Source organism: Venturia canescens, chromosome 5, assembly GCF_019457755.1.
Source record: "Venturia canescens isolate UGA chromosome 5, ASM1945775v1, whole genome shotgun sequence".
Lineage (NCBI taxonomy): Eukaryota > Metazoa > Arthropoda > Insecta > Hymenoptera > Ichneumonidae > Venturia > Venturia canescens.
This window is the reverse complement of record NC_057425.1, coordinates 6,016,606-6,034,216: the sequence shown is the minus strand read 5'-3', so window position 1 is coordinate 6,034,216 and position 17,611 is coordinate 6,016,606. Positions and strand designations below refer to the sequence as shown.

At 39.9% G+C, this 17,611-nt stretch overlaps 3 protein-coding genes across 5 annotated transcripts; 2 read left to right on the top strand and 1 right to left on the bottom strand.

Annotated features, from left to right (window-relative positions):
• The first annotated feature begins 3,617 nt into the window (after positions 1–3,617).
• Positions 3,618–11,357, top strand: GC (gamma-glutamyl carboxylase). Of its 3 annotated transcripts, none has more exons than XM_043419551.1 (9): positions 3,618–3,870; positions 4,529–4,809; positions 5,395–5,716; positions 5,801–5,983; positions 6,076–6,239; positions 6,599–7,041; positions 9,081–9,299; positions 9,759–10,315; positions 10,762–11,357. In XM_043419551.1, the coding sequence occupies exons 2-9, from the start codon at positions 4,548–4,550 to the stop codon at positions 10,922–10,924; spliced, it is 2,313 nt and encodes a 770-aa protein (XP_043275486.1). In that variant the 5' UTR covers positions 3,618–3,870; positions 4,529–4,547; the 3' UTR covers positions 10,925–11,357. The 3 variants fall into 3 exon arrangements, with proteins under 3 accessions (XP_043275486.1, XP_043275488.1, XP_043275487.1); XM_043419553.1 differs by having other exon boundaries at positions 3,623–3,870; positions 9,099–9,299; XM_043419552.1 differs by lacking the exon at positions 3,618–3,870 and adding an exon at positions 4,280–4,464 and having other exon boundaries at positions 4,518–4,809.
• Positions 11,358–11,783: 426 nt separating this feature from the next.
• Positions 11,784–15,326, top strand: LOC122410986 (ribonuclease H2 subunit B). The gene is made up of 5 exons (XM_043419494.1): positions 11,784–12,707; positions 13,489–13,727; positions 13,823–14,108; positions 14,190–14,413; positions 14,509–15,326. The coding sequence occupies exons 1-5, from the start codon at positions 12,620–12,622 to the stop codon at positions 14,602–14,604; spliced, it is 933 nt and encodes a 310-aa protein (XP_043275429.1). The 5' UTR covers positions 11,784–12,619; the 3' UTR covers positions 14,605–15,326.
• bys (Bystin) lies at positions 15,260–17,238 on the bottom strand. Its single transcript, XM_043419493.1, has 3 exons — positions 16,990–17,238; positions 15,952–16,874; positions 15,260–15,547 (listed from the first exon to the last, which is right to left on the bottom strand). The coding sequence occupies exons 1-3, from the start codon at positions 17,128–17,130 to the stop codon at positions 15,316–15,318; spliced, it is 1,296 nt and encodes a 431-aa protein (XP_043275428.1). The 5' UTR covers positions 17,131–17,238; the 3' UTR covers positions 15,260–15,315.
• Between the last annotated feature and the right edge of the window lie 373 nt (positions 17,239–17,611).

Sequence of the window (17,611 nt, the reverse complement as noted above, 5' to 3'; positions counted from 1 at the left end):
TTCACGTGTCGGTGTGCCGGCGCGGTGTAAAAAAAGTTGACGCTCGTCGTCCGGTTTTGGCGAGGAAAATGAGCGCAGAGGCGACGGAAGTGGAGGAAAATCACTCCGACCGGGGGGCGCCTCGGAATTTCCTACTTGTGCACTCCCGCGTGGCCCCATTTTCTGAGTCTTCTCGTTCGAGAGCAGCGCACCCGAACATCAGAAACCCGAGAAGGATCCTTCGAGGGTGAGTTCATCGGCGTATGAAAAGGAATGCAAATGCGAGGCGACGGAATCGGTAATTCGATCGAGTGCTGGTGGACGCTCCAGGGCCTTTTCCGGAGGAACCGTACGAAACCGCAATTAATGGGGTCCGAGAAATTAGAGACTCCGCGTAAGGGTTGCGATGCGGCAAAGTCTGTCAGCGACTCCAACCCGACTCTCCGTCGAGCAAACTTTTTTTATGCAAATACGATCGGATATGGTTTGAAAAATTCGTTGTGCTCGTACAACGGCCCGCGTTGTGTGCATAAATAGGTTTACACATCGATGCTCTATGCACACTTGGCCAGTGCATTAAGCACACTGCTGACTCGTGCCTCTTCTCGACAATGAAAAATAATAAACCGTGATAAATAGCCAGAGCAAATAGAAATAAGAGATGTGACTAGCCCACCCCCCCCCCCCCCCGCCTGCCTTCTACTCGCTCGGCATCCGCGTACCTCAACGCCGATCCAATGTGTGTATGCTCCATTATAATAACACACCGTTTCTCTCTCCAGGTGCACGCACATCGTAATACTCCAGGCTTTATATGCATACGCGTATACAAATACGAGCACGCGAGCTCTCTCGCTCTCTAGACAAATAGCACAGCTAAAGGGTGCTTTTCAGCTTCCTTTTCTCTACTCGTAACGTAATAACAGGCTCTCTGAAAATTGCGTCATTGAATCCCGACGCTTGTGCAAATAACCGGACCGAATGAAACTGTCAAATGGTTTTTGGACTGTTATTGATGGGTAGGCTTTGAGGAAACTCAACGAGTTTGCTGCGATGATTCCTTGGGCGACGAAAATTTGTCAGCTTCAGCTTCGTTTTAGTCGCTCTTCTCAGATTTTTTCAACTTCGAATAATTTTCGAACGAAAGTTAGTGATCGGGACGATGAAGAAATCGAGAACGCAAGCACCGGCAAAAGTTGGTCCTCGGGGACGAATCGAGGGGCGTTCCTCGGCGAATCAGCTCCCATTGTTTTTGGTGCTGCCTATTACGCTCGTATGCCAACTTCAAAGCAGCCGTTGGGGAGCTTTCGCGAGAACGAAAGGCGAAAGTGACGTCCATTCATTATTGAACACAATATCTGGACTCGGCTCAGCCCAGCTGCATGCAGCCTGCAAAAAAGACGAGTTTAGTCAGCCTCACGTGCCACCAATGGCATTTCATCAATAAAAATTCTTTTTACGTCGAATCAACTTCGTTTTTGCAATCGACTACGATGGAAAAAAATGTTCCTATGGAGGCAACGTAAATCGGGGGAGACAATCGTTTCTGAAGCGAACAGAAATAACAAAATTTATTTCGATTTGAAGAAAAAACGTTAAAAATCGATCGAGAAAATGGTGTAAAATTCATTATTTTTTGAAACAGATCATAAAGGAACGTGAAACCGATACGGTTGCTTTAAATTCTCATTACTTTTGAATTTGGAGTGACACATAATCGCGTTGCTAATGGAAAATCGGAGTTTTGTTCGAGCGCTCGTACCCACCTTCGTCTCTAAAGGCGTTTAATCACCGGGACGTCTGGTCGTCGCGTGACGATGAGTTAAGCGGTGCGTTACGATGGAAATGATTCGAATTAATGTCTTTGGAGACGCGTCAGCAAAACATCCGCAGGGTGGTGCCATATCCCTGAAGGATTTGCGACGATTTCCTTGCTCGAGTGTCAATCCCCCGGCTGGCAGCGAGTTAATCTACATAAATGAACGATCAATATTACGTGACTAAAAATTAACGACTCAAAACAGACTGCAGAAATAAATTGCAAATCGCTTCCTACGATGTGCCAGTGGATCTGCGACGAAAAGTTCGATCGTTCAGCCAACGTTTCTAATCGTACGATTTTTTTTGAAAATTATAAATGAACCGTTGAAAATTTCAAACTTTTCGACGAGATTTCAGATCCATTGTTCAGTGCTTTCGTTTCTTAACACCACTCGTATTAGATTCAATGCAATTCGATACTCGAGCCGTCCAATGATTTACACGCGGACGGATTGTTACGCACTTGGTCCGTATGCAATGTTATTTCAATACCACTTGTGAGCTCCTCGCTTCATTGTAAATAATCATACTCACACAGACGTTGGAAACTGCGCTATATTCAACGGTCACTGTGTTCTCGTTCCAAGTATCTTTCGTATTCGCAATAATCGACCAGTCGCTCGCGAATCTCTGCCCTTCGACATTCCGCATGTAATCGCAGACGATACGTTCGAGAAAAAGTTTATTCGCGTCTGCTCTCGTGTCCAAGCGAATGTACAATCGAATTGTTTCTCGAGGAAAATATTCATCCAGCGATGGGCTCTTGACACTCATTTTCCTCAGATCGCGATCCTCCAATCAAAATTCTTCCAGTTCGTTTGGTCCCAAATTTCTGCTCACGATCGGTTATCCACGTTGGAAAATAAGGCAGCAACGGAACGTCCGTGAATGTTTGGCGTTGCAAGAAAATGGATATTCCGCATCGATGGTGCTGACGCACTTTCGGGCTTCTGCGGAAGAAACGGACACGCTATGTAATCAGGCGCATTTAATACGGATGAATTTTCTTGAACCCGGAGAAGAAACAAGGTGTCAGCAAATGTGGTGACACGCAGGGGTGCTCGGAGAAACGTAAGACAGAAAAAAACGTGCAAAAGCCACGGCTTTTGCGGGGAACTCTGTAGAGCTTCCCGCAAAATAATGCCTTAACGCGGTATTTATAATCGGTAAATTTATAACTTGACTGAGAAAACTCTGCAAAACGAAAACGTACACGAAGGGAATGAAGTGGAAAATTATTGATTTTTCATAAACAAAGTACAAGTTTAGACGATTTTACTGGAAAAATTTGTCCTTTTCACTCGAATTTACATTTCCTTCGATCATAAATTTCAAAAATTCATTTACCAAAAGAAATGAATACGACGCGAGGTATTTTGAGTTTTTTTAATCAAAGAAATTGGTCTCCACATCCACTGAAAGTGACAAGCTGCTGAACCTCGTTGCTTGCCCAGTTTTCGTTCAACCTGCATTTCAATGATGAGATAAAAAAAAGTTGAATGACGAAAAGTGCAAACACGGGAATCGCATTTCGAAAATTTTGAAAAAATCATTCGGATGGACTGAAAGCAAATTTGCATGAATGTCAAGCGACGATTTTTCACTTTTCAATGTTCGAGTTTTCCGTGACTTATACTCGAATTGATCGATTGAGATTTAGCCAGCAGAGAATCACGCGAATGCGCGAAATCGGATTCGCCCCTCGGCTAAGTTTTAGCGCGAAGCGCTCTCGCGGTTGATACGAAGGATCTGTGATGATAAGATATAATTGCGCGGGCGCGGGTCAATAGTCAGGCCCACGTTGCCCGGGTGACGAGAGCCTTTTACTCTCCGTGTGCGCAAGTTATTCTTCTCTCTCTCTCTCTCAGCTCTCTCTTTCCGTCTCCGTGAGACGCGCGTGAGGAATCCAAAACTCAGAAGCACGTCGACCGTCTTCGGTACAACATCACTGGAAACACTCGTCAGCGTAGCGTGCTTTCAAAATACCTGAAACAAAGTCAACATTTGTTTTTTATTAACGAGTATTAATCAACGTCAAAGTTCAGCCAAGCAACCTCCAATCATTAGCAGGTAAACAATCATTGGTAAACAAAAAAAAGTTTTTTTTTCTGACATTATCTCAGGAGAACGTTCGAAAAACATTTTCAAATAATTTGTTTCCTTAATCGCTCGATTGCTCAACGAAATTCTTATTTTTTCAACAAAACAAAATTCCTTCAATCATTTATTCATGTTTTTTTTTTCATTTTGTATATAAACACGTATCGAGTCTCACAGACAGCATGCAAGTCTGCTCAATGATTGACGTGAAACTATTTCCAACGACCATTTCAATAAAGACCTCATCTTTTCCTCTCGCATCCCCACACAGCAGAATTCGTCTGTGCCGTACAAAGCTGAGTGCGTGTACACAACTATATGCATACATATAAATAGAAATATTGAGATGAATGTTGGCGACTCGAAGCTGCGTGGCTCCTGAGAGTGCATCTAGCTCCGGAGCGCATGGTTCAGCGGCCTCGCGATGATGGTCGTGATTTTTTTCCACTGAAATCTCATCTTCGGACGTTTTTTTAGCATGATTTCCAGCGCATTGAATGAGGAATTTTTCCAAGCACGTTAATTTCATTGATTTTGTGAGAGTGATCGATAAATTTGTGACTGAAGCGAGACGACACCGCTCCGACGGTAATTTAGGCCCGTGCATTGATCGTCTCAACGATTCCAGAATATTGAAGTGCCTAAGGATGCCTCGGAAGAGAAAAGACTCGGAGGCATCAAATTTCAGTCGCTCGAATGCGGAGGCAAAAAACGACGAAAATGAGCGCCCCGTAAACAGATGGAAATGCTGGTCACGGAGTGTGGGATCCACGTGGTCGAGAATGCGGGATAGTTTTGAAAAATGTCAGGGATTCCAACTGTCGGATCTCACGAGCTACGAGAAATTTGTCGGACTGTTGTACAGACCGACGGACCCGGCGAGCCTTGGAGTAGCGAGAGCGCTTTTTGGTGAGTTTTAATTTCTTCCTTAATTCCAATCATTTCCAACGCATCAGTAGGTTTTTCAGCTCGGAATAAATTTTCATAAAAACATACGTCGACAGAGTGAAATATGATTCATTGCGTTCATTGAAGAGTTTGAAACGGCGAGGTCCAAACCTCTTGCAGTTGACGCAGCCGAGTAGGCGTCCGAGCTCCCTCGTCCCGCCCCTGCTCCCAAAGGGACGAGAGTTCCAAGCGGTTTTGCCGATTAGGAAGCAGTTTAAATCACAGTCGGCAAACGCTCTTTCCCTCTCTCTCGCTCCCATTGCAGAGAACGAAGCACCGCGCGATCGTACTTGATTCTAACTGATTGCGAGTCCAATTGGCAAAGTCAGATGAGGCGAACAGACGGAGTAATGCGAGGAGAGAGAATAGTTTTTTTATCGATTCGGTGAATTGGCTCGTTGAACAAAAGATCGATAATGCGCAAGCAATTTTTTTCCAAAGTCCTCGTTTCCGGACATCCCTTCCTTGGTAATCGTGAATTTCGTCGATTAAGTTGGAATGCATGTCGTTTGAAGGGAGCCAACGAAATGAATTTTGATTTCATAGGCTTCTGCATGGTCCTCGATGTCGTCGAAGAACGAGGATTGGCCGACATCGATCTCAAATGGGGAGATCCTAACGGCTGCCACTTTCCCCTCATCCATGGAATGGAACGTCCACCGCTGCCGATTATGATTCTAATTTACGCGATAATGTGGCTCGGAGCTTTCGGCATAATGCTGGGCTTCTGGTTCAAAATCGCTTGCGCCTGCTTCGCCATTCCCTACTGGTATATTTTTATACTCGACAAGAGTTTCTGGAACAATCACACGTACCTCTACGGCCTCGTGACTGTACTGTTCTGGGGCACTGGGGCCAATCGATATTTGTGAGTGTCTTCGATGCAAATTATTCAAATTGAACTCTCCGTCCCAAGTTTTCTCCTTCCTTCATCAGCTTTTTCATTCCTCAGCGCTCTTGATGCAAGATTTTCGAAAGAAAAGTCCACGAGTGTCCCACTTTGGAATTACTTCATTCTGAAATTCCAATTTTTCACACTTTATTTCATTGCTGGACTGAAAAAATCGAGCAGAGAATGGCTCGAGGGCTACGCTATGACTAATCTCTCGAGGCACTGGGTCTTCGACCCCTTCAAGTACGAGGAAAAACATTTATGGTCTAAAGACTAAAAATCAGTCGAGAATTTTGATTAAGTTCACGTTTCATTGACGAGCTTCTTTCTTCCAGGAGCGTTCTGACGACCCAACAAACCGATTTCCTCATCGTTCACTGGTTCGGATTCATTTTCGATCTGACCGTTGGATTTTTCATGCTTTTTCCCAGAACGAGAATCCCGGCGATGGTTTTTTGCACGGCCTTCCATCTGATGAACTCCAGACTCTTCAGCATTGGTAAGTTTCCAAAAATTATCGAACATCTGAAAAAATGTGATTCAATTATACGAATGCAATTATTGAAATTCTCCAAAATTATAACTCTGAGAATACAGCTTTGGTCGAAACAAAATGCATTATGTTGAACCAAAAAATAAAGTGGTTTCAACCCTTTTTTTAAGGCAACTGATTTAGGTCATTCAAAAAAAAAAACAGCTTGGATCCACCTTAATTTCGTCCAACCAAACGAGATTTTGTTGCTCTTTTTCAGTATGATAATTGAATCGTTGTTGATTCTTTGACACAAATAAAACGATTGAAAGTCAAAGAAATTGATAATCAGAATCGACGTAATTTCCATTTGTTGTTATCGCCAGGAATGTTTCCCTACGTGTGCCTAGCGACGATGCCACTGTTTTGCAGCCCCGACTGGCCGCGAAAACTGAAAGCCTGTTTGAACGGAGGTTCCACTTGCGTTCCCGAGAGCAGCGAGTCAAGCACTGAGAATTCTCAAGTCGAGGATTCTAAACTCGTTGAAAGCGAGGAACATCTCGGGGGCGAAAAAGGTGACGCGAGGACGTCGTCCTCGGAGGAAATCCCTTCGAAAGCGACGTCGTCCGATGAGGGAAAGAGCGGAAGCGACGAGGGTCAAGAGAGCTGGTCGGATGACGATGGGAAAAAAGTCAAAGCTTGGCGTGACAAGATAAACGCCAAGAGAAAATCGTCTCGCGTCACAAAAAGGCAGAAATTCGTCGTCGCACTTCTCCTGGTCCACGTTGCATTGCAATTATTCTTGCCTTATTCGCACTTCGTTACTAAGGTACAAAAAAAATGTCGCTGAAGTTTCCAACGTTGAACTTCAACGAAATCGAAAAAAAAAAAAATTCGAAGGCAATAGACTATGGAAAAATTCCAAGGTTCGAAAATTTTGTAAATTTTCGGAAATTTCCAAAACCAAAAAATGACCTCCCACGATGGGTTTGAAGCGTGTTTCACGCAATTCTGAGTCGAATGAGACAAAGTTGTAATGACCGAAAAAAAAAAAAATTTTCGAAGGCAATAGACTATGAAAAAATTCCAAGGTTCGAAAATTTTCGGAAATTTCCAAAATGAAAAAATGACCTCCCACGATGGGTTTGAAACGTGTTTCACGCGATTCTGAGTCGAATGAGACAAAGTTGTAATGACCGAAAAAAAAATTTTTTCGAAGGCAATAGACTATGAAAAAATTCCAAGGTTCGAAAATTTTCGGAAATTTCCAAAATCAAAAAATGACCTCCAACGATAGGTTTGAAACGTGTTTCACGCGATTCTGAGTCGAATGAGACAAAGTTGTAATGACCGAAAAAAAAAAAATTTCGAAGGCAATAGACTATGAAAAAATTCCAAGGTTCGAAAATTTTCGGAAATTTTCAAAATCAAAAAATGACCTCCCACGATGGGTTTGAAACGTGTTTCACACGATTCTGAGTCGAATGAGACAAAGTTGTAATGACGAAAAAAAAAAATTTTTGAAGGCAATAGACTATGAAAAAATTCCAAGGTTCGAAAATTTTCGGAAATTTCCAAAATCAAAAAATGACCTCCCACGATGGGTTTGAAACGTGTTTCACACGATTCTGAGTCGAATGAGACAAAGTTGTAATGATCGAAAAAAAAAAATTTTTGAAGGCAATAGACTATGAAAAAATTCCAAGGTTCGAAAATTTTGAGTTTTCAGAAATTTCCAAAATCAAAAAATGACCTCCCACGATGGGTTTGAAACGTGTTCCACACGATTCTGAGTCGAATGAGACAAAGTTGTAATGATCGAAAAAAAAAAATTTTTGAAGGCAATAGACTATGAAAAAATTCCAAGGTTCGAAAATTTTGAGTTTTCAGAAATTTTCAAAATCAAAAAATGACCTCCAACGATGGGTTTGAAGCGTGTTTCACGCGATTCTGAGTCGAATGAGACAAAGTTGTAATGATCGAAAAAAAAAAATTTTCGAAGGCAATAGACTATGAAAAAATTCCAAAGTTCGAAAATTTTGAGTTTTCAGAAATTTTCAAAATCAAAAAATGACCTCCCACGATGGGTTCGAAACGTGTTTCACGCGATTCTGAGTCGAATGAGACAAAGTTGTAATGACCGAAAAAAAAAAAATTTTCGAAGGCAATAGACTATGAAAAAATTCCAAGGTTCGAAAATTTTGAGTTTTCGGAAATTTCCAAAATGAAAAAAAGACCTCCCACGATGGGTTTGAAACGTGTTTCACACGATTCTGAGTCGAATGAGACAAAATTGTAGTGACCACGTTTTCCACGTTTGAATCGGCCATATTTTTTTTCTTAATGTTTAATCGGAATTTTGAGCTAATATTCCGTCAGAGCATAAAATTCTACGTCGATATACCTGAAAACAAAATATTTTCAACGGCTATAACACAAAAAATAATCGCGTTGAAAGTTTGCTAATAAAACGGAACGCTCGGGCGTTAATGGGTTAAAAAACGTCCACGTAACACAATGTTCTAAAGCGAATTTTCCGATCAATCGTGGCAAGTCCCTCTGTTTCTGCCTCGAGAAGCAAATCGTGAATAAAAAAAAAATAAGAATGATCATTTGTCCCAAAATTTGGCTTCGGGACGGCTTTGTCGACAATTGTACCCTTATGACGGGGCTATCCGGAACGAATAGTTCGACCAAATTTGGCACGTCTTCTTTTTTTGACCTCACGAAGCGATTCGTGAAATAAAAAAAGAGGTGAATCGAACATTTTTTTTTTCAATTTCGTTGAAGTCCAACGTTGGAAACTTCAGCGACATACAAAAAAAGTCCATCGAAGTCGAACGTAAATTGCTTCAAACGAATCTGCAGCTCCTTCGATCTTTACAGGGGTACAATAACTGGGTACCAGGACTGTACGGATACTCCTGGGACATGATGGTCCATGCCTGGGACATCATACTCATCGTTATAAAAGTCCACGACAATACGAATAACGAGGATTTGTTCATGAATCCTCAGGCCTGGGTTCCCAACGATAGATGGGCAAAACACGGTGACATGGTCCACCAGCACGCTCAGTGTCTCAAGGTCGGCTCATTTCCTGTTCTTCTTTTCGCATGAAAAGACTTTGGCTGCTTTCCAATCAATCATTTTTTCTCGAGTTCAAAGATCATGATTCGGATTGCATTCGAAGTACTACGAAATTTGGAAACGCAATTTTTTTTCTAAAGTGTAAAAAAAGTAAAAACCCCCAAATTTTTGTTCATTTTCACAAGAAAATGTCGATAAATGAAATGAACGAATTACTACTTCGAAGACCATTCGAAAACGATAAAAACAAACTCAATTTTCGATTGAAATAAAGTTGCAAAAATTTCAATATAATCATTTGAAAATCGAAAATTCTTCTGAGACTTTGATTGGTAGAAAAACTGGAAAATTATGTTTGATCTCGACTTAAAAACCATTAAAACCTACAAAAATTTCTACGCCATCAACAGTCCATAATTTTCGACCACCAGCCAAAATTTCGATTACGAATTGCAGAAGAATTTGATGCGTCAGAAAGAAAGAGCTTTAAGGGCGCCCCAAAAGACGAAGGACATTGAAAAGTGGACGCGGCTTTCTTCCAATCTGAGTATCTACATCGACGTTTGGTGTTCGTTGAACGGGCGATTTCAGCAGCGAATATTCAATCCGAAGGTCGATATGCTGGCCGTAGATTGGCACCCGTTCAAGCCAATATCTTATTTGATGCCCCTTATGACGGGCTTCAGTTCCTACAGGCACAAACTCGACGAGATCCAAAGTCACGTTTACACGTGGTCGAATTACACGGACGTGTTTTTCGTCGCCGATTATCCTGGGATGCAGCTGGAGAATTACATCAGCAACGATTTCTCAAACGTGTCGGTCACTGTCCTCGAAGGAAGCGTCACTTACGAGGAAGAAGGGTGGAAGGACAAAAGGGCCGTCGCCAAGGGCGATTCGGTGTCCGTCAAAACTGGCAAATTCCATTCCATCGAAACCACGAGCGCTTATCCGTCCTGCTACATGTACACTTACACCAATGAAACTCGACAGGAAACTGACATCGGTGGCAGGTAAGTGTAATTTTCCGATGTTTCGTTCACGTTCGATTTTATGCTCAATCCGTATTCGAAGATTGTCGCACTTTAGTCCGATTCTGACCTGAAATATTTGTGAAAAAATTAAAAATCGATGTTTCAACATTTTTGGTTGACTGTTTCGCTGAAGAATAAGGAAAAATTGTTTTGCAAGTTCCAAGAAGACGATTTCGTGTCGATCGAGTAGTCTGAAAAAACTTTCATATTTTTTTGAAACTCCGAAAGATCGCTTCGTGGTTGAAGAAAAGAACAGAATTTTTGGTTGAAATTTTCGAGGATTTTTTCTCGTTCTTTCGAAATAAAATTTCCGAAGTCTTTTTTTTTTAATCTGAAATTTAAATGTGGAATTTTCTATAGTTATATGCACATTTCCCAGTACTCGAAATTTCGAGGAAATTGATAAAAATCAAAAAAATCTACAGCTCAAAATCAACGGAGAAAAAGTATAAAGCTCTGCTGCCAGCGATCGTCAAGGAATTGGAATACAAAGTGAACGCATGGCTCCGAGCAATTGGACACATAACGAATTCGTTTTTTCATCTCGTTTACGGTTTTCCGATGATAAGAAGAGTGAGGCATTACTAGGGGGAAAAAAAGCGCTTAAATCAGTCTCGATCTCAATTGACACACGATGAACAACAAAACGACGATGAGTTTGAAGTTTGAAGCTTGACAGAGGGTAGGAAAGGTCATCGGTGACACACGAAACGAACGACATTCGTTTTATTTCTGAGATATATATACACTGTGATTGTATGCATGTTTAGTATAAAAATAGAGATGGACTAAATATATTTGTGTGGAAAAGAGCTTATTTGCTGTTCATATGGAATAATTTTTTTGATGAATGTGTGTATGACGACTCTATACTCGGAGACGGACTATTACGAATATTAGTCATAAGAATAATGCCGAGTCAAGCCAGCGCCGTGAGAGAATCACAAATATGAAAATATATGCATATATTTTGTACACCTTTAATCGTATTTACCAAATAAATCGACAGTCATTTCAAGCACTCTTCATTGTTCTGATGTAACCTTGAATTCATTTTTCGTCAACTAATGTACGCCCGTAATAAATAAATGAAGCAGAAGATTAAAATGTTGGATTACAGTTTATTCCGATGCCGCCAAAAACAATCAGGTCTATAGCTCGCAGTTACAATTTTAGAGTGGTTGGGGTTACGGAGAAACGACACTAGATGACGCTACTAGCTGGCACCAGCGGGTAGCGCCATCTTTCGATCGTTCGACACTCCAACCCCAGCAAACGACACAGGGAACTTTGGTATTTTATTGAGTCTTCCTTCCGTCCCATTTCCGATAAGAGCAGGAGAAAGAGAAATAGATTCGGTAGGTCTTTCGCGAGAAGAGGAGAATGAAAAGAGAGTAGAAAAAAGAGAAAATTGTACGCTGCTTCTGCGTGTATGTTCTGCGACGCGGTGGCAGCGGCTCCAAAAAGTATTAAATAAAGAAGTAAAATCCGCTCAAAAGTAAGATAGAATATGATGGAGGGTGAAAAAAAAGTTGCGCCTTTCAGCATAGTTAAACTTGCACTCGCCAGAGTGACTGGACGCGCGAGATTCACTCTCTTTCTCCCGCGACATGAAAGGTGCATGAAAGCTAGTGAGCGCCAAAAAGAAAGAAAGGAGAGAACGGGGGAAAAAGACGAGTTGAGCCAAGAAATAGCCTCTCCTTCCCCCTTCTCCGGATGAAAATTCGAATGTCGTTCAATAGGAATCTACGACCAAATCGCGAATGGGCGAGTCCGCGACGCTCGTATCGAACACGTTAAAAGAGAAAGACAGAGAAAAGGAGGATAAGGAAAAGAAGACGAAAAATAGAGATTATGGTGCACGAAAAAAAGAGAGAATAGAAATAATTCAAAGTGTCGTGAGCAGTATCGTTGGAATTTTCGGTTGCTACGCTTAATCGTGATGATGTTGCTCCGGAGTTCGCTCAAAATCGTCGAAATTTTAATTCATAAAAAGCCTCAAGTAATTTGTCAACAAGCGAGGACGCATCGCCCGGTGCGGACCGGCTAAGTTGCTCTCGTAAAATGGCTGACGTGTGATTTATGCTTTTTGCTTTTCCAAACATTCGTATATATCTGTACATGTGAATATATATAAGCGCGTTGTTTGTGTGTACATAAATATACATATATGCGCGGGTTTATAAAACACTTGCAACATAAATATTTCGTGGCTCGATAAATCGTTCGTGTTGGAGTATAAGAATAAAATTTGTGTGGGAATAAAAGACTAACGCCAGAAAAATGCCCCGGGTCAAAGCATCTCCAAAAAAATGCGTCAAGACAGGGAATTCTCATCCCGCTGCAAACACTTGGGTTTTCCTCATGAAAGGTAAACATTGCTCAGAATATATATATGCTATATAATCTTACACGACAAAATTCGCGCCTTCCCATCCAGTGCATGCATTCGCATGTTCGAAATTCAATTTCTTCTTTTTTTCGGGTAATCAACTTTGAGAATATATTTTTTCTTCTGTTTTCCGCCTTTTTATTTCGAATCATCGGTGAAAATTTATACCAATAAAGCAGTAAAAATCTATCGAGCATGAAATTTGGACTTGGAGCTCCAAAAATGTCATTTTAAATTATACCAACTGAATTTCGTCCCATTTTCAAAAAATTCTATTTTCTCGAGCCTTTTCATTGAATGACGGAATATTATTATTGTAAAAAATTGTTTTATTTCGTGTCATTAACTTGGTAATTAAATTAAAAATATACTTTTCATAAAAATTTATCGAATTATAAAGAAAAATAACTTTGGAATATCATGCAGAATTTATTGATTTCCTAGTTATCACAGTGGCTTCTGACAGAATGGTCAAGTTAGCCAATGCTAATTTTTATTTCACCTTTTACCATCACATTCAAAATGGTTACTTTTGATTGGGTTTTATGATATACTGAAATAGACTAATATTTTTTTGGTTCTCCAAATTTGTATGATTATGAACTCATTGATTCATAATCTTTCAGTTTATTTAGAGGCAGACGAGAGAGCATTTGATTGATGATCAATAAACAAAAGCAAATATGAATAAATAAAGCATTCTAATTATTAGTCATTTACAGATGAAGAGAAATTTACTGAATGAATTTATCTATTTTAGGGGATGGTATTGACAGCGCGGAAAGTAATCCCCCAGATATTGTAAAACTGAGACATCCAGCATCGAATCAACCAGCGATGTTCGTCTTCAGTCCAGGAGATCTTACTGTTCAGGAAGTTTTAACATTCGACGAGAACAAGAGGTCTTGGTTCATCGATGACAATGTAAAATCAGATGGAAAGATGCACCTCTCAACTCCGATTGACCCAATTTTTTTGGTGCTTCCGTACTTAAGAAAGGTATTAATTTGCTACATGGCTTGGAAAAAAATTTAAGGAGGGGAACAGAGAAGAGTCAGTGAAATCACTTCAAACGTCTTATTTGCTGTAAACAGGCTGTGCAAATTTCTCCTCTGGACCAAATTCTCAGGGATGAGGATTATCCTGAAACTGGACGGTTAGCACGTTGTCAGAATCTGAAATTGACACTGATCGCTGATCGTAAAGGAGATGAAGCGCTTCAGGCTTACAAATTCAACGAGGAAAAAACGCTCAGCTGGTTACAAAAAAAAGTTGAAAGAGTTGCCGAAATTCTTAGACAGAAAGGCGTCCACGTGTCTCAAGGCGCGATTAGTGCAACTTATGTCAAAAGTACCAGATATGAAAGTGCCACTGAGAATGGTTAGTACTTCCGCCATGCCATTGACTCATTACTTTTACGTTATTTCCTATGATAGAAACTGAGATGAAAGAATATTTTAGAATATTTGAGATATGCTCACGGAATTGTCTCGGAATACCTGGCCGATGATCTCTCAAAAAAGCTTGCCCAGTATTTGAATTTGTCTGATGAGACAGAGAGTAAAAAAAGAAAGTTAACCAGTCCAAAGGAAAGCACTGTCGATGAGAAGAGACCAAAAAAAGAATCCCTCGACGGAGATAATTTACCAAGAAATCGAGCTCTGGATTTGACAAAACCAGAAAAGGTGCGTCTTTGATTAATTTATAAAACGCTGATTCACATCTGGATGCAGGACGCAAGAATATTGTTTTTAAACTTTTTTTGTTTCATCTATTTCAGCCTCAAAAGCCACCGCCCATAACGAAGAAAGACATAGCAAGGCAAAAAGCTGCAGCTGGATCGAAAAGTATAACGAGTTTTTTCAAAAAAAAGTGAACGAATCGCAATGGGGAAAAAGGAAGGAAAACCGGAATTTTTACGTTCCTATGGATGTTTTAAATTTTTAACTTTAAGGTGAACTACGAAACGCAGGAGCAGGCGTTGGCACCTGAAAGATAGACACACGTTTTTCTCGGACACGCTTGATATTTTGAGAAAACGATTAGTTACACGCTGTTCTCGTTTCAGCAGAAAAACGTGTATTTACTATTCAGTTACCAACCCTCCACTGTCGCAACTATAGATCACCTTCAAACAGACAACATTTTGAAAAGTCGCGATGTTTTATTATTGCTCAAAAATATTTATAGCGAGTTGAGAGAAGAATGAGCCTTGTTTTATCTTTTTTTACATTAAACTTTAGAATCGAATATTAGGAAAAAAAGGAACTGTTTGGTTTTTTTTTCCTCTGCGCTTGATGCTGTCCAAAAACATGGAGGAATAAAAATTTATGAGAAACGCGATAGGATCGAATAATTGTCAGCTTTCATGTAAATAATTGAAAAACAATTTAGCGTTAATGTGGTTGAAAATGCGAAAAGAAATACGATTCTTCGCGTACTTAATCGTCATAATTAAGAGACGTTCCGATTATTTATCAAATTTATCCGTCGAATGTAACCCTTGAGGATCATCGTCTTTGGACAATCGCCTCGTTATCATAGATTTTAATGTAAAATATATACATACAACGTAAACAAAAAAAAATTACAACATCATGGGTTCTTCTTGAATGACCTCACTAATTTCGGCGTCTCGGCACTTCGCGTGCTGCAGTTCTCTTCGTATTTCCGGAGTGATTGTCGGATGAGGTTGCTTCTTCAATAATTCTAGAAGAGCTTCTCTCTGCTCGGAGCTTATGTCGCTCTTGTAACGTTGAACGAACGTCAGAAGAGACTGATGCCATAAAACTGGCAGCTGCCTCTTTTCTCTCTCGAATCTGCAAATTAATCATGCACATAAATAAAACTTTGTATTAAAAACGAAATCTTATTGCAGAATCTCTATTAGCATTCTAAACTGTTTTAGAACCTTGCAAATGTGAGAAAAGTATTTAATCCACATAATTTTGAAACATTCTTCGTTACTTGCAGAGTTTGAATATATTTCTGGAAATGAGTTCTATAAAAAATTGCAGAACTTGCAAGATTAAGGTTTGAATAATTTTAGAGAATTTTTTTTCTACTCTGAAATAATTAATCGAAATATTACAATTACAATGGTTTTTGCAGATGTTAAAATGGAAAGATAGCAGACAAATTTGGGAAGTACTATTTTTTAGAGATTGATACTTCAAATAAATGAGATAAATTTTGGGATAAATAATTAATTTCAAATTCTTACTTAAGATAATGGAAGACGACACCATCGACGACTCTGTAAGGGAGAGCATATTTTTTGTCAAAAAATATTCTGAGAAAAATGCTATTTGCTCCGGTATAATCCATCTCAGCGATTTTGAGAATAGCTGCAGAGGAGTGTAAGATGGGTATAGAATTTTTGGCAACAACCGAGCCGACAATGACAGCCTCACGGAGGGTGCAAGTGCCAGATTCTAGGAGGGGGAGTAGAATTCCTTTCATGAAACCACCTGGTTTGAACAATGATTTCCTCAGAGCTTGATAAAGATGAAAATTGAGTCGTTTGTATTCTGCAAGATCGTCGCGTATTCTTGGCAAAAGTACAAGATTGTAAAATCTTTGAGCCATTTTCTCTTTTAGATTAGAAGCAAAAATTCTGGTTGCCTGATACATCGCTGCTGCAGACCACTTCGGTGGATCTGTTATGTATAAAATTTGTTCCCAATTTTTCAAACTTGGTACAATTTTGAAAGCTTTCGGAAGTTTGCCGCTTCTATATTTGGCCAAAACATCACGTACTCCTTCGTACATGGCTTTTACTCTTGGATCTAAATCTTGCATTTGTGTTGTACCAGCATCTGAGAATTGGGTTTGAATTTCCGTTTTCTTCTCCTCCAGTTTTTCCATTATTATGTCTGCAAGTGTTCTCATCGGTGCTCTATCTCTGTCCATGAACATTTGTAGGGCTCTCTCATCCTCTTCATCAATTTCTATATTTTCATAATTCTCGTTTCCTGCTACGTCCTCTTCGTCGCTCGGAGATTCTTCCCCATCACTCAAATCCGGACCCAATTTCGTCACCGGTTTCTTCTTAAAAGATCCCTCGATCCCATTCTCTTCTTCAATTTCTAACTGCTGCTTTCTCGCTTGAGAAAGGATTTTTTGCGATAGATTCGCATCGACGAACTAACAATGTCAACAAACAAGATTATTGGTATCATTTATTCTTCTGAACTTTGCAAATTGAATAACATTTACGTTGATACAATCAATTTAAAAATCATGGTCAAGTTTTTCTAACCTCTTCGTCGTCATCATTTCGTAATCTTATTTTTTTCCGATCTTTCGATTTGGCTAATCTACCCCCTTCGATCTGCTCGGCGAGACCAATCTTCACTGGTCTCGACTCCTTCGAAACCTTGATTTTTTTCGCCTTTCCCATTGTTGATATAAAATTTCGTGTTTCACACGTGCAACTTTTCTAAACAAATCAACCCAGAAATTCTTCCACCCTAACCTATAACTTTTTCCACTGTTCTGTGCACATTCTGTGTGACTCAAGAACCTAGCCTAACGTCAGGATTTAGTTACAAATATTAAGTACAGATGACGCCACTATCGTTTTCTTCAATTAAAAAGATTCAATGACAGGGGTTCTCAATTTTGTTGACAATCAAGTACGAGACTTATCGATTTAATTTTATTTAATTGAATATAACAGAAGGTTGTCTAATAAAACGAACATCCATGTACGCAATAAAGAAAAAAAAGATAAAGTGGGAACAGTGTTTGAGGAAAAGGAAAAAGAATACGAATGAAAGAAAACTGTCACCGAAAAAATTAACGAGGATTTCTGAAATTTTCATTATTTAAATTTACATCGGTTTTCGCACTGAAAATATAATAAACACGTTGTATTCGTT